Source organism: Molothrus aeneus, chromosome 33 (genome assembly GCF_037042795.1).
Source record: "Molothrus aeneus isolate 106 chromosome 33, BPBGC_Maene_1.0, whole genome shotgun sequence".
Taxonomy (NCBI): domain Eukaryota; kingdom Metazoa; phylum Chordata; class Aves; order Passeriformes; family Icteridae; genus Molothrus; species Molothrus aeneus.
Window position 1 is genome coordinate 1,499,685 of NC_089678.1, and position 15,376 is coordinate 1,515,060.

The 15,376-nt window shown below is 37.7% G+C and overlaps 1 protein-coding gene across 5 annotated transcripts in view; it reads right to left on the reverse strand.

Moving 5' to 3' along the window:
* MARK1 (microtubule affinity regulating kinase 1) overlaps positions 1–15,376 on the reverse strand; it is a 58,716-nt gene that overhangs the window by 21,423 nt on the left and 21,917 nt on the right. For 4 of the 5 annotated variants that reach the window (XM_066568458.1, XM_066568456.1, XM_066568459.1 and 1 more), the window contains exons 2-7: positions 14,532–14,735; positions 13,895–13,948; positions 6,227–6,275; positions 5,045–5,110; positions 4,007–4,077; positions 2,968–3,024 (exon numbers count right to left, since the gene is read on the reverse strand). In XM_066568458.1, coding sequence (XP_066424555.1) covers positions 2,968–3,024; positions 4,007–4,077; positions 5,045–5,110; positions 6,227–6,275; positions 13,895–13,948; positions 14,532–14,735 — 501 coding nt within the window. Of the gene's footprint in view, positions 1–2,967; positions 3,025–4,006; positions 4,078–5,044; positions 5,111–5,673; positions 5,762–6,226; positions 6,276–13,894; positions 13,949–14,531; positions 14,736–15,376 lie in introns of those variants that run through there. The other variant, XM_066568460.1, reaches the window with a different exon arrangement.

The following is a 15,376-nucleotide window of genomic DNA, read 5'->3' on the forward strand; positions in this document are numbered from 1 at the left end:
TAGCATCACAGGTAGATAAGAAGATTAAAAGGGTGAAGTTACAGAAATACTAATACATTATTGGGGGAATATATTGATTTCAAAATGCAAGACTGCTGTGCAAGGAGTGCAGCAGAACTGGGCAATGTTTATTTATCGAACTGGGTCTCAGCTCCTGATCTGCGTGCCAGCAACACAAGACAGCACCAAGCAGAGCAGGAATCATACTTTTTCAACAGGAGGCCAGATGTTAACCAGACTAGAGGGTTCACCTTATGCCAAACAATAGCTTTACAGCAAAGAGACATCTCTCATCAGATGCTGTGCCCAGAATTGAGCCCAGAAAATACAAAAATGTTTTGGCTCACAATCAGAGAAGCAGCAATCTAATTGTCAGCAGATTTGATTAAAAGGGTAAACATGATTTTGTCTGGGTTTGTTTGAGCTTATTTCTAATAATTTCACTTACACTCTCTGAACAGAACAGCAGACTATTAACTACTAATATATCAAGCCAATAGCTGCACAACAGAATTTAGCCTTTATCAGGAGTAAAATACAGCCCATTTTTACAAACTCTATCCTGGAAAATATTTTATTTTTCCAATTCATGACATGTAATCCCAGCTGGTTCCAGCAGACAGACTCACAGAGCTGTTTTCCAGATCTGACAGCTTTCTACACTACTTCACAAAGACTTCATTTTCCTTGTGGTGAAAACAGTACTGTCAGTGCAGCTGCTCTGTGATTACAATTGTCCTCCTAGTTCAACAGTATTCTGCTACCCAAGTGCCCCATGCTTACAGGTTTCTTACTTCAAACAAAAATACCGAAAGACCTTTTTAATATGCCAAATAGAAAGACGATGCTCTTGTTGATTACATGTTCAGAGTAAAAACTAGGACCTGAAAAGGTAAGTTCTGTGCATCATAGGATGAGCAAAACTGGAATTGGTTACAGCCCTCTCAGAACAAATTGTTTATAACTACAAAGTAAAAAGGAGACAATTTTTCAACCAGAATAGCCCGGATAAACTCACATATTTTCTTCCACATCTCTCCAGTTTAGTCTGAAAAATCTTGTAAATAATAGAGTTTACCCCGTTATTAAAACCAAAAAGTCTTATCAAAAATATCCAAAGTGGTGCTAGATCTCTGTCTTGTTGTGCTGCAGTATCAATTGCTCAATGTACTGATACTGTAGAGAGTCAACAGAAGCAGATGAGAAGGCAGACACCACTGTAAAGTTGCTTTTCCTTCTCCACAGCTCTATGAGAAGAGTTTTAAATGAGACAGAGATGTCATATCACTTGGAAAGAAGAGATGAAGCAGAAACACCTCCTCAAAGCCACACATTTAGCCTTTTTTCCCTCTGGAAAATATATTTTTCATCGGCTAGGCTGACTGGCTCTCAATCACACTCTACTCTGAACTTTTCAAATGAGTCTAGCATAACTCCAGCCAAGAGAAGACACAGAAAAAATAAAACAAAAGTTATTTTGGAGCCTGCCTGGCTGCCTTGCAATTAGGAAAGAGATCAGCAGCAGACTCCTTGTTGCAGGTAGTTCCTGTGTGAATATTGCAAAGCTGTTTTGCATAGGCTTGAGAGCACAGCCTGTGAGCTGTGTGTGCTATGGAACTAAGAAATGGAAGAGAGGTGGAGGCTCTAAGGGGCTCTGGGAGAAAGAGCAAGACACAGAATGCTGAGTAACTGCAGGGGTTAATGAGGCAAGATTCAGTCAATAGCTGGGCTGAAGGAGCCAGAGCTAGATAAGCATGAGGAAATGGCTGGCTCCCTACTCCCAGCCAACCTAGAGAACCTGGGAAGGGCTTGTCCTGGCTGGCCAAGAGGTCCCTGGGTGCAGTCTTCTGCAAAGCTCAACGGAAGTGGCTGCAGTATTCTCCAGGGAGCTTGACAAAACATTCACAGGCTCCAAACCATCAGGCAAGATATAGAGGAATTTTTTTTAATCAAGATTTCGGTGAGATTCAATTCTTTTTTTCTTCCTTGCATTCCGACTTCAGAGTGCTGGGCAGGCATCTCCACCATCAGATGACAACACTCCTGGGGCAGGGACAACTCAGCAGAAATGGATGTATTTATTTGTTATCCATCCTCATGTGCACATGCAGGAGCTGGGAGATTTGTGGGTATCAGGGAACAGATTTATATGAATGAGGTTCAAAGAGTGCTGCAGTAAAGATACTGGTGAAGAAAAACCCTTAGGAATTATTCAACTCAGCTTTTCACAAATATCCAGATACATTAGTAAGAAAGAATCAACACCAGTGTTTTCTTTGTAAATGTTCCAAGACATCAAAGCAACAGCACAAGACAGCTTTTAAGTGGGTGAAGATGATGTCCAAGTCTCATGATACCTAAACTTGACATGAAGACAACTTCAGGCAAGGCTTAGGCTGTACCTGAATTTGCTTAACTCTTAATATGGTCTGGTGGTTTACACAGATACATTAACAAAAATAATTTTAAAAACCCCAACTAATTTCTGTTTATCTTTAATTGATTTTCCTGTCCAAATTAAACACTAGAATACACACCAAGAGCTCAAAGAGATTAAAAACTTAATGTATTTCTTATAAATCACTGAGGAAAGAGTGTTTTATATATCCTTGCAATATACCTTAACTGGAAATATTTTAAATAAGTAGTGATTGCTGGTATCAATTGATCTTCTGCAGCTTCACTGTGTAGATACCAGCATCACAGCAGGTATAATTCTTTGGAGAGTATGTCTTTTTCTTAAAGCCAAAACTAGAATGAAAGTAACACATGTTCTATTCTTGTCTCTTCCCTGTTCCAAGAGGCAAGCTACAATATTTTTGCGCTTCAGGAAATTGAGAATGAAATATAAGTGATAGAGTTCCTTCATTCACATGTTTGAAGCATTCACACGCAGTAGCAAGGACTAATACATAGAATGAAATTAAGTCTGTATGATAGGCAGCAAAAATAAAAGAAATAACCTACCTTAAGATCACGATGAACTATGCATTTTTGATGACAATACTGTACAGCAGATACAATCTGAAACACCAAGATGATCAGTGAAATATTTTATTTCAACTTCACTAAAGTTTTTGCATATAATTTAGTAATTTTGTTTCCTGATATGATTCATTAGAACATAAGAAATGAATAAAGTGTTTATTTTAAAAAATATTCATCTAAGTTTCTTTCATTAAAGCTTAGATAGTAAAACCAGAAAGTTTCTATAAGCAGCTCATTTTCCTACTAAAAAGTTTTATACATACCATTCAAGATAACTGGAGAACCATATTTTTAAAATGCAAATCACTCAATGGTAATAACTATTGAAAGGAAATTAATCCACCCTTCAAGACAGTAGCCAGATACATCAGCTCAGAATTTATTTTCTAAAATATCAACTGTGTATCTTTGCAATTCATCCCTAGCAGAACAATTCATTTGACATTTTCACATCTTTCACATATACAACAAAAAACAAGTCAGAAACAGAAAGCTAAGAGCAGTTTCTTTAAATGTTAATTATATAACTTAATGCTGAAAAACACCAAACTTGATATATTTATCTGATTAAAGCTTTTCCAAAACAATCACTAAAACCAGAGTAAGAAAAGGGTTAAGATGAGAAAGTCTGTAGTAAGAATATAAAAGCCTATTACAGAATAGCCTTCATACGAAACAGTGACATGATACAGCAGTACCTGTCATCGTATCAACATCTCTAGATAGAACAGCTGTAAAATTCTAAAATATCCAGAAAATGATTTAAACCTCAAGTGAGTCACAATAAAAAAGTGACTCTTGGGAAAACTGACTAAAAGAAAATGTAAAACAATTTTACTATCTTTAGACACTATACAGGAAGCAGATATTTTTCTCTTCTGGGATTTTTTTTCCACTGCAGCTTTAATAAACATTATAAAAAAATTTGTTAAGTAAAAGAAGTTTGCTCACACTCATGTCTACCTGAAAGCAACATAAATAGAAACAACAAAAAAGAATGGACACACTAATTTCATACCTGCCTGAATTTTGAACGAGCCTCTTTCTCTTTCATTCTTCCATGTGCAACTAGGTAGTCAAACACTTCTCCTGAGCATGACAAGGACAAAACATCAGTATTAATTTTTTTTACTATCACACACAATCAAAACATGCTTGAAAATAACACACACTTCATAGTGCTCCCCTTCTTGAAGGGAAAGCAAATAGAAGCAACCAGGAAAAATTCGTTCTGACTTTTTGTACTGGATTTCATACAGACAAATAATAACTAAGAAGTAAAAACTAAGTAGTATGAAGGAAGCCTTCATACTAGGACTTCTTCAATTTTTAACATAAATTTACTTAATCACTGTGAAACAAACAGAATCAATCATGAAAATTAGTCACGTTGTGTGTAAGACACATTGGGAATCAGGCAACTTATGCACCAGATTTGTTTTGAACATCTCTAGTGGCATCACTTAATGCTATTTATATGATTTCTGTTTATTCTCTCTCATTCTTTTCCTAATAAAGCTGCTCAAATGCCTTTCAGATCCTCATCTTTGCACTGTCTCACAGCAGCCTTTCCTAGCTGGTCACTGGCGCTGTGCTGGATTCTCTTCTCACATTCAAACATTTCCCATTCAGATGCTAAGCAGCTTCTCAAGCAGGCACTCACTATCCCTCTCACTATGAGCCTGCTGGTTCCCCTTCCTGTGTTACTGATTCCCATCCCCGGATCTGCCTCTTCAAGAGCTTTGGCACACATTTGCAAGATAAAATGAGGCACCAGTGCTTGCCTAAATATAGCTGATAAATACGAGTGGAGAGTTTTTGCCAGAATCTGTGCCAGATTATCTCCTGATACTGCAGCAGGAGCCTCAGAATGAGGACTACCCTTGAGCACAAACCTAAGAGGTTGCTTAACAGAATCAAGAAATCCTGCCCTGAGAGGTCTGCTGGGACTGCTCTGAAGGCCAGATTGAAATAACCCATTAAATCCTTAAAGCGTTTCTAGGCATGTAACTGGCATTTCAGTTTATCCTTAACGCACATTTCAGAATCTACTTACCCCCACTGGCATATTCCATTACCAAATACAACGTCTTTTCAGTCTCAATAACTTCAAATAATTTTACTGCAAGAAAAATGAATGAGAGAGATTGCAGCCAGGAGTAAAAGCATAGCACAAACAAACAATTATACTCATGAAATGAGTATAATTTATGGCCAGTGATAACACTAAATCATACAGAAACTTTATATCCTTTAGGCAAGCATTCTTTTGAGAGGGAAAAAGACCAAAAATTAATTTCTAAATCACAGTTGATAATAAAGCATATTAATTCACAGTTTTCACAGAAGTTTATGTGCACTGTACAAACGAGTTCATGCTGAAATTAGTTTCATTTGACACAGGCTTAAATTAAAGATCATACAAACCTCCTGTTTTGCTAGCAAACTGCTCACAGTCAGAAATCCAAAATTCTGACCAACTAAAAACCAAGTGGATACCAGAAATATTAAGTCTGACTTTCCTCAGATTGCAATATAACCACTCATTTAAAACAAACACACTCCCACCACCACCCCCAAGAAAACAAAAAACGGCAGAAGCTATGAATGCTGAAAAGCAACAAACAATTTAAGGGATGAGAAGGGAGTGCCTAGCATGTAATAACTTGTACATCTCATCCATACCTTGTATGCAACAAGCCCTCTGGCCAATTCAAGACCATTAACTGTCTCTGGAACAAGACTGTCCAGCCCTCCTCAGCCAGAAGAATTGTCATCACAAAGTAGGGCCCTGAAGCTGTGGGGTAGGTGAAAGAACTAAAGCAGAAAGGGAAAATTACATACTTGGTAATTCTAATTTTTTGGAAATATCAGTCAGCAGGAGTCTTTCCTAGACTGAACTAATGGAGTTCTGCTACTCTCACCTAAGAAACTCATGCTTTTGGGTCTGAAGAATAATCTCAATAGAAGAGGGGAATTGGGATACTTGATAGACTGGAGAGCTCACATCTACTCTGTGTAAGGCTTTCCTGGACTGAGCAGTTTACCTCCTCTGAGCAAAATTCTTGATGCAAGCAGAGTCAATAAAAGAGGGGAGACAATGAAGCATTTACTGGATGCTTACTGTCCCTATTAGCTCCAGAAAAAGTTTAACAGCAGTACATTCAAATATAGCCAAATAGAATAAAATGTAAACAGTATAACAGAAAAAAAGTCAGCAGAAATGCAGGGCTCCTACCAATATTGGGATGATTCAGAATCTTCATTATTCGTACTTCTCGAAACAACTGTCAAGGAAGCAGGACAATTTCCTTAGAATGTGTTTATTAGGGAAAAATTACACAAGATATGCAATTTTAAATGGCAAGAAGACAGAAAAGGCCATAGAAAGTAGCATTAACATAAAATACAGACAAATATAGTGCAGTGAACTCCAGAAAATATAATCTATATCTTATGCATTAAAATAAATATAACAACCTCAAATATCTACATACCAAAACCAAGCTAATTTTTAAGCATTATGCAAACAGACACAGTAAGTTGCACAGCTCTTTCTGGAGTTCCACATTGACCAAACCCCACATATTGTTCACACAAGCATTCACACTCTCTTTCTCTGATCTCTTTGGTGACTGGCAAGCTCAGCCAATACCCCGAACACATCGAAACTATAGGTGCAAGTACAAGGTGCAGCTTTAGACAGAAGTCACACATAGATGTTCAAATGGAATAAGCTACCAGGAATTCTGACATCCTCCAAGTCCTGCTGCTCCACAGAGGTGAAGCAGGCAAGTTTGCTTTCCCCACAACTACCAAATTTTACACTGGTCACAAGCAGCAGTGATGCCCCCTCTCGCCCCCTGCAAGTCCTGAAGATTTATCATTGCTGAAAGTCTGCTGTATGACACTGAATCACATAATTATAAACAACTGGACAAACTTAAAGCCCTTAGTATATACACTTCTTAAATTTCTACCATTCATGGCTTTATTAATTAGAGGTGCATCAAGATTAACCTAGGGGCTCAAAGGAAAGAAGGCAAATAAAAGAAATAAAAAATGCCTATGTAGTTTGGTGCTGTGTACTTGAGGTTGGCAATACTGATAGGTTTGTCCTGTTTAATTCAACAGCATAGCCCCTATTTAATGTGCTGCACACTCTTTGGTCCCTTATTGGGCTAACTCAGGATGCTGAAACAAATTAAGAAATGCTCACTCTTCAGTGTAATGCTTAGACCTTTTGGAAACATCTTACAGTCCTCCTTAGAGAGAAACTGGGCTCAACACATTAAGTGTGCTGCTGCTGTTTTGCTTCTCTCATGTTGCAGAGACATCTCACCCCTTCCATTTTCAAAATTAGTCCCATTTGATCAGATGCAACCACTGCAAAAGGGTACAGTGATGCAAGGCAGAGACTGAACAGCTCCCTAAAGAGTAGCACTTTAGGGTATTTTATGTTTCTAAAATTCTGCATTTATTCTACAAGTTAAGACTACAGAGCAACATCTAATTGACACTCAGCTTTTGGTCATGTACAATTGCTACAGCTCAAGTAATAATATTACAGATGTATACTTGCATTATTTAAGTATTTCACACTAGTTACTATGCATTTGCCTTATAACTGCCCTTAAAACAATTTCAGAGGGAAGCAAAAACTACAAAAGCATTTCTCTGAACAAATATGAAAAGACGCGGTTTGCTTACGTCCAAAACAGAAAACAAGGGTATGTAATATTACGCACCAGAATTAACTTCAGCAAATTTGTTTTCCTCATAAAATCAGCCATTGTTAAGGAAAAACACCACACCAGGATGTTCACTGTGAATTTGTTGTTTTTTTAAGTACTGTAATTTGTTGCACAAGAATAACTTTCTCAGCTAAATCAATATAAACTAATCAGAAGCTAACAAATCTAATCCAATGGATGGTACAGCATCAGTAGAGCTTCTAAGCAGGTATGTGGAAAATCAGTTCCTCTCCTAAAGATTGGAAAGATATTTCATAACTTAAGACTGGCCTATGAGGTATATATCATAATTTAATGCTGGTATAAGAGGTACAGAAGTGAGCCTTCATAAACTGGATTAAAATGAGACTTCTACAGAAAATAATTTCAACCCTCACATTATTATATTGAATGTAAAGTACATGGGAATTGAGAAAAAAAAAGATGTGCATTATTCTATTCAATATTCTCAGAAGATTTAGAAGTTTACTAATTGGTTTAAGACTCTGTCATGGTTTGACACTGGTACAATGCCAGTGCTCTTATGAGAATACTTTCTCTTTGGTTTCTGCTGTGAGATGTGACCAGGAATAAGCAAAGCAGGCTCCTACTTAGAAATAAAAAAAAATATTAACTAAACTACAAAGGAAAGGGAATAAAAGAAACACACAAGGAAAATGAAAACTTCACAAATACATCTCTTCCTCCTCCCCACCGAATTTCTAATACATCCATCTCTCAGATCACTAACTCTCAGTCTATCACTACTCTTTAGATAATCAATTCTCAGTTAATCAAGGAGTGAGGAGTCCCTCTTGTGCCATAGGCTTCCCCAGGAAACACCGTTGAGACTTCTTGTGTTTCCTGTCACATGTGGCACCACCTGGAGATCATTTGTCATCATGACATCTTCCTTCTATGCTCAATGCTCTTACCACTGCCTATGGACCAGAGCTGCTTCTAGGGTTTTCCTTTTAAGGGTGTTTTGTCCAGTTCTAAAAAACGAGCACAGTCTCTCATTTTCAGGACACCTGTCCACCCCAAATTCACCCCCTGGGGCCGAGGGGTCTCAAGAACAGAGATCTTCTCTTCCACTGAAGATCAAGGGCACCAACCATCTTCCTCACCCATTCTCTCTGTTCATACACTCCTCTAACATCACTGCACTCCCTTGGCTCCAAGCCATTGCCACCCCCCTAAATGCAGTCTCTGTGTCACAGGAAAGAAAAATGGTTCTGTCTATGGCTATACAAGAAAAGTCCAGCTAAAGGCCACTCCATCACCTCCTCCCACTTAAGATTCTTCTCTCGTGGCCCATTTCCTCTTATCTCATCTCTATCTCTCTTCTCATTCAGCTCCAGGAGGATCAGCATTTGTAAGGTTTCTATCATCTAAGAAAAGGGTTAAAAATTTCAGTCTCTGCCTGTCCAGAACGCCCACGGCTGCCCTGCTGGGCACCTTCTCGCCGCACCCCCCCCCCCCCCACCCCTATCAAATTTCAAGGTGGCACAGGCACTAGCACCAGCTCTCCCTCTCTCTCTCCTGGGGGAGGGCGGCTGCCCGATGTCTCCTGGCACTCCTCCACCCTTCCATCCGCAGGGCCCAGGCCTTCCTCACCCGGCCGCATGGCTTTCCCTCCCCCGCCCAGCCGCAGCAGCTGGGCAGGGGAGAGGTCTGACCTGCTCTTTCCCCTCCGGAACCCAAAAGAGCATCTCACGGATCTCACGGGGAGAGCCCTGCTTTTGACCCCGTGTTCTCAGAAGCGGATCCAATGTCCCAATGGCCACATTAGGTGCCAATATTAAAATCTGAGCATGCATTGGCCTGACCACAGCATCCCAGAAAACATATTTCTTGTCAAACCACCACAGGTTCAAGATCCAATTTGATTTTACAGTGAAAAGAAATTTTGTTCCACAAGTATTTCTGAATAAAAGCCTTAACAGTATTCAAGGACATGATTTTATATTGCAACTCTGCATTCCATGAAGCACTACTTTGACATTAATCTCCTCCCCGACACTTTCCCCATGCAGAAGCACACTGGTCATTAACACCTACAATGCCAATAACCATGTATTTACAAATATAAACACCTTTGAACAATAGCCACTACACCCCTCAATAACACTCAGGATACACCTCTTGGCATATAGAGGTATTTAAGCAAAAAGAGCACAGTTATTTCCTACAAAGCCAAGTTGGTTAAACTTACAAAAATCAGGACAGAACAGTGATGTTTGTTCTCTGAAGACAAGGCAATCTGCTGCAGGATTATGATCTATTTTACTGATGAAAAATAGCATTTTCAGAATTCAGACACATCTGTATTTTCCTGAGCAGCAGTGTCCTTCTCTCTCAGAAGGTGTAAGTCACTTATCTCCCTGACTTATCTCTCATCACCCCACAACATATTTATAGGACCACTCTTCATTCTTAAAAAACGCTACCATTCAAAAAAGCTCTTGAACAAGCATCTCCTTGTTGGAAAGGTGCTGCAGCCTCAAAAGCTTCACTTATAAAAAGAGACAGCCAGCACTGTACTTTACACTGTACTAAATTTTTCTAAAATTTCTAGTTAGGAAAAAGCCACAAGACTTGAAAAATTGCTTCCTGTATTTCCAGCTTAATTTTTCAAGGCACAAACTGCAGAAAGCAAAGATCTGCCACACCATTAATAACATTTCTACTTGCTGTCAGATTGATACCTATGTTTAAGTTTTACTTTTTAAAGTTACTACAAACTGAAAATATTCAGTTAACCAAGGCTCTATCTTCTTTGAAAAACATGCTTGAAAGCTGCTCTACTTTCTAAACTGTTACTGAGAAAGGATGTGGCAAAAGGAGCACAACTCTCAATAGGTAACACATTGAAATTGTTCCAAATCTTCCACACTACTTTACTTCTGTTCTGCTTTTCTCAGCAACAGAAGGAACTTAAGTTAGAGGCTCCAAACACATCTAAAGAATAAAAGCTTGTTGACCCCTAGAAGGGTTATATCTGAAATAACCATTTCCTAATTAAACCTATTAATGAAAAAAAAAAAAAAGGGCACCTTCTGGTCTACTAGCAGTTTGCAGAAGAGCAACAGAATGCTGTTTCAAAAACATCTCTGGTGAAGCCAGTAGAAGACAAAATTTTCAATGTAGCAGACATGAAAAATAGACCAGCTATTTTGATACAAACTTGTGTTATGACAAAAGCCAAATACTTACATTTGGAAACAAATTACAATAGTAACAGTGGAAAAAGCTAAGTCAGTAGAGTAAGTTATTATCAAGATCGCAAGTCAACAATAAAGCCAGCTCTGCTCTAAACAGATGCTCACTAAGTACCATGGTAACCATATACTGAGCAAACTGAAAACAAAGTAGAAAGGCAGGACCCTTAATTCAACATAGGATTTCTATTTAAAAAGGTAGAGGTCCTCGAGCGAGAAATAGAATGTAAGTTAAGACATTAACATAAGCTATCACATTGCATGGACAAGAAAGCAAAATTAAAAATTCACAAGGTCAGCTAACTTAAGCCATCAAATATAAGGCCATGACACAAACTAAAATAACTCTGTCTCGAGAACCCTGTGCATACAACAGGGCATGAAAATCACTGGTGAGCAGCTAGGAAGAAATGAAACACTCTTTGCTTTTATACCTGTGACTAACTACAGACCCAGCTTGTGTAACACTTCCAGCAAGTGAAGTATGTGCTCAAATATTTCTGTTTACAAAACAGAATGGTGCATGTGAAGACATGATGACTCATTTCACTTAATTAGGTCAGTAGCAAGTACTGTAGCAAAACTGACTTGCACTCAGTATCCTTCATACTTTGGTGAATGGAAAGGGGATGGTTTTGTAAATGACCCTACACCCAAAATAACCAGAAATTTGTCTTGTTTGATTAATAGTGATCAGTAGTGATTGAAAGTCTAAAAGTTTTGCTGAACTGCAAAACTTATCAGTTTTGAAGTTCTAGAGACCATCCTCTCAACCATGAGAATTTAGAAGGGTTCAAACTCATGAGTGGTATTTTTGTGCCAGTAGCATACTCCAATATCCTCTATAGACCTTCATTACATAAGCGTATGTTCCTATCAACACAATACTACTATCACTGCTTCCCATTCCCAACACTGCCTCCTGAAGAAAAAAACCCACCACTTAACAGACCTTTGTACAGCATAAGCCTGATGACAAAACTATAAAACTTCACACTGCAGAGATACTAAATAGTACAAAGAGAACTACAAACAAAATGTAATAGTTCAGTGCAGAAAGAAAGAAAAGAGTGACTGATTTCATAAAACAGAACAAGATATTTTATTATTTGACTAACAATCCACAAATGACCCACTAAAACATTAACAGAAATTATCTTAACCATGCTAATGAACCACCCTCTCATCCTTATTTGCCTTGTATTTACAATTGCTTCGGTAACTGTGAAAAATTGTGTTTAAGTTTACTTTTTCGGGCAACCAGTATTCATTTACTCAGTCACAGCTAAAGACATATAACGCTTCAAAACAAAGATTATTTTTTCTGAAAACCATAATCAGTATTTTACAAATGAAAACATGATCCCAACAAATTACCCAGTTTTTCAGTGTGAGCAGAAGATGCATCAATATATTTACAAGTTACTGAAGAATGAAATTCCAGTTAGATCACTAAATTTAAATGTCTATCCTTAGTTCTACTACAAGCAGCTTTTAACAGTACCTAACACTGTTTGTCTTGTTGCCAGCTTCCCACTCAAAAAAACCAAATAACAGCACCAATGTCCTATTGCATGAGTATTTTATGTACTATTTGTGCAGCGTGACAGCATCTTTTGTATGCTATGGAAGTCTTATTTATACTTGGAATGGTTTATTGAATTATTATTGAGTATTTTTGTATGAAATACAACTTAACATTAAAACTATTCTCCCAAAGCTGAGTTTTTCTCACTTAGTTTTCTGGAAAGTTTTAACATATTTTACCTTCTCATTGCTCAACTATGAGACATACCCAGCCCTACAAGTGTGAACAGCAAGCTAGCTAGGAAATAAGCTATGTGAGCAGCACAGGATTTCCACAATATGCTCTGTCACACACTGCCCCTGTGGGTCTCTCTTCTCTAGCTCAAATATTAGCAAAGAGATTTGCTTAATAAAGGATATAGGACTTAATAGCAAAGCCTCTGCATGGACTGCACAGCAGGTTGAATTAAAAAAAAATCCAGAAGAACTCACACTCAAGTACTACAAAAGAGACATTAAAGCAAATAAAGTATAAAAGAGATAAAAGAAAAAAAGAAATTAAAGCAAAGCTGTTTACAACTCCCCATAATCAAAGTTACACAATAAAATAAATTGTAGCAGCAGCCAGAGATAAAAGAACAGCAGTAAGCCCTGGCCTCTCTCACTTCTACAGCAACAGACAACAGCAGTCTAGTATTTGTAAACAAAAAATACCCCAAAATTTTATAATGGGCATCCCCCAGTAGGACAATACAACATTTCTGTGGTTTAGCCACAACAAAACATACACAGAGTTAAACAGTAAAAATCCAAAGCAAACTAAAATCCCCAGGGTTTTGATAAAACCTTGATCACAATGACTATGAAAGACTTCTGAATTTCTATCTACAGGCATAAACAACACTGTTTTGATTATATTCACTCATTTGTCAATTCTGTGCACAAAAAGTAATTGCCATAGGTCCCCTGAGTTCAGCAAATATTTCATTAAAGTTGAAAGACTATGAAGACAAATGTAGAAAAGCCCATTAAAGCAACAGAAGTTGGTACTCTTAAGTCCACAAAAAAACCAATCAGTAAATTAAAGAAAAAATCCAAGAATACCATTCTTTACAGCATTAAATCTTGGTTTAGCATGTAGACAAACTGTTTGTATATCTAATTGGAAAGAAATGTTACTGTTGACAAAGAGGAAAGCTAGAGGAGGAAGTAAGAGCAAAACAACAAAGCTCATATAGGAACCACATGGAGCCACTGCCCCCAGACAAATGAATGTGCACATTATAGCAGAGAGACTATGCTCTCCCAAGGTCACACACAAAAATGTTGTTTAGCAAGATAAGGGGATCAAATATTTCTGTCAAGTAAATAAAGGATCATGGCTCAACTGTTGACAGAATTTCAGATGTTATGGTCTATTCTTACCTTTTGCAGGCTAGTAGGATTTAACTGGGTTTTATCTATTATTTTCACAGCAACCTGGGGAAAAAAACAAACAGCTATGAATTACTAAACTTAGAAGAAGTTTTGAACAAAAACATGCTGCACCTCTGTGAACAAGAGCATAGATGCACCTCTAAAACATGCATGTGTGTCTACTTCTACACATTTCATCAAGCAAAATTCTCAAACCTATTAAGATTTACCAGCAGGAACTTGGAACTTTGCCACCTAGGAATCAGTTTTATACATCTGTCTGTGTTTGGACTGAACAACATTATCTTGTCCAGGCCCTCTAAACATCAGATTTATCTATTAACAGATCACCACTATCAATGAAATCTGCCTATCAGTATGTTTCTCTTCAGTTTTAGAAATGCTTGGGGATGAATGGACACCTTCCCAGCCGCAAAATACCATTTGATGCAGAACAAACATTTTGATCCTTTCACCAAGAAGCTACATTTTAAAAAGGGGGTGGGTGGGTAGCTGGTTAGGTGGTAACTGAGGCATGTCAGGTAACTTTTTCTATATGCTGAAACATCCTCTAGAAGGAACATTTATTATAAAGATAGCCAAAGAAAACAAATCAGACTATCAGTCTTTTTTTTCCAAGGCTTACCTCTCTTCCAGTAAGCACATGCCTTGCCAGCTTCACTTTGGCAAAATTTCCTTTTCCTATTGTTTTCAGTAAGCGATAATTTCCAATGTGAGGATGCTCCTCATTTGTGGATGTTATGGAGTTCCTACATCGGGGGATGTTTTGTCTGCTACTTGACTTGATAGGCTGAATGTGTGGTTCAGTGTATCCATCCACAGAGGTGTGCTGCAAGGCAGACAAAATAGTTGGGAATTTAGCTACTTGAATTTTAGACAATTGAAACAGAATAGACCACAAGTATAAAAAGATGTAAAGGGGAGTAATTTATTTAACTTCTACAATATAACTGATAACTCTAGATGGCAGCCTAAGGAGAAAATGCTGCCTTTGGGCAGAGTTCAATACATGTCTCATAAAAAAGTCTGCAGAAAGATTTTACCAGCTCTAAAAGCAAAACTAGATACCTAGGCAGTAATCTACAATCCATTGCAGACTCTTTAAACATGCCAAACCACACAGTATAGCTGTATGCTGCAGATAAATCTGTCTAATTATAATCAAATTTAGTCTTTTAAAAATACACTATGCAAAATATATTCGTACCTTGGCATATTTGGAAACAAGGTTTCACTCTTTTTTTGTTAACTTTCTTCAGTCAAATGAAATTACTTTTTTTGTCAAGTAAACTTCATTCCCCAAACACGTTTGCATCTTTTAAAGTTCTTGTTCAAGTAGCAAACTATCTACATCTTTATTTTAAAATAATTATTTTTTAAAACTCCGTGAGATTGCATAAAATATTTTAAACCTCAAAAGTCTGAAGAACTAAAAGGAAGTTATTTTTAATGCATGCCAACACATCATCC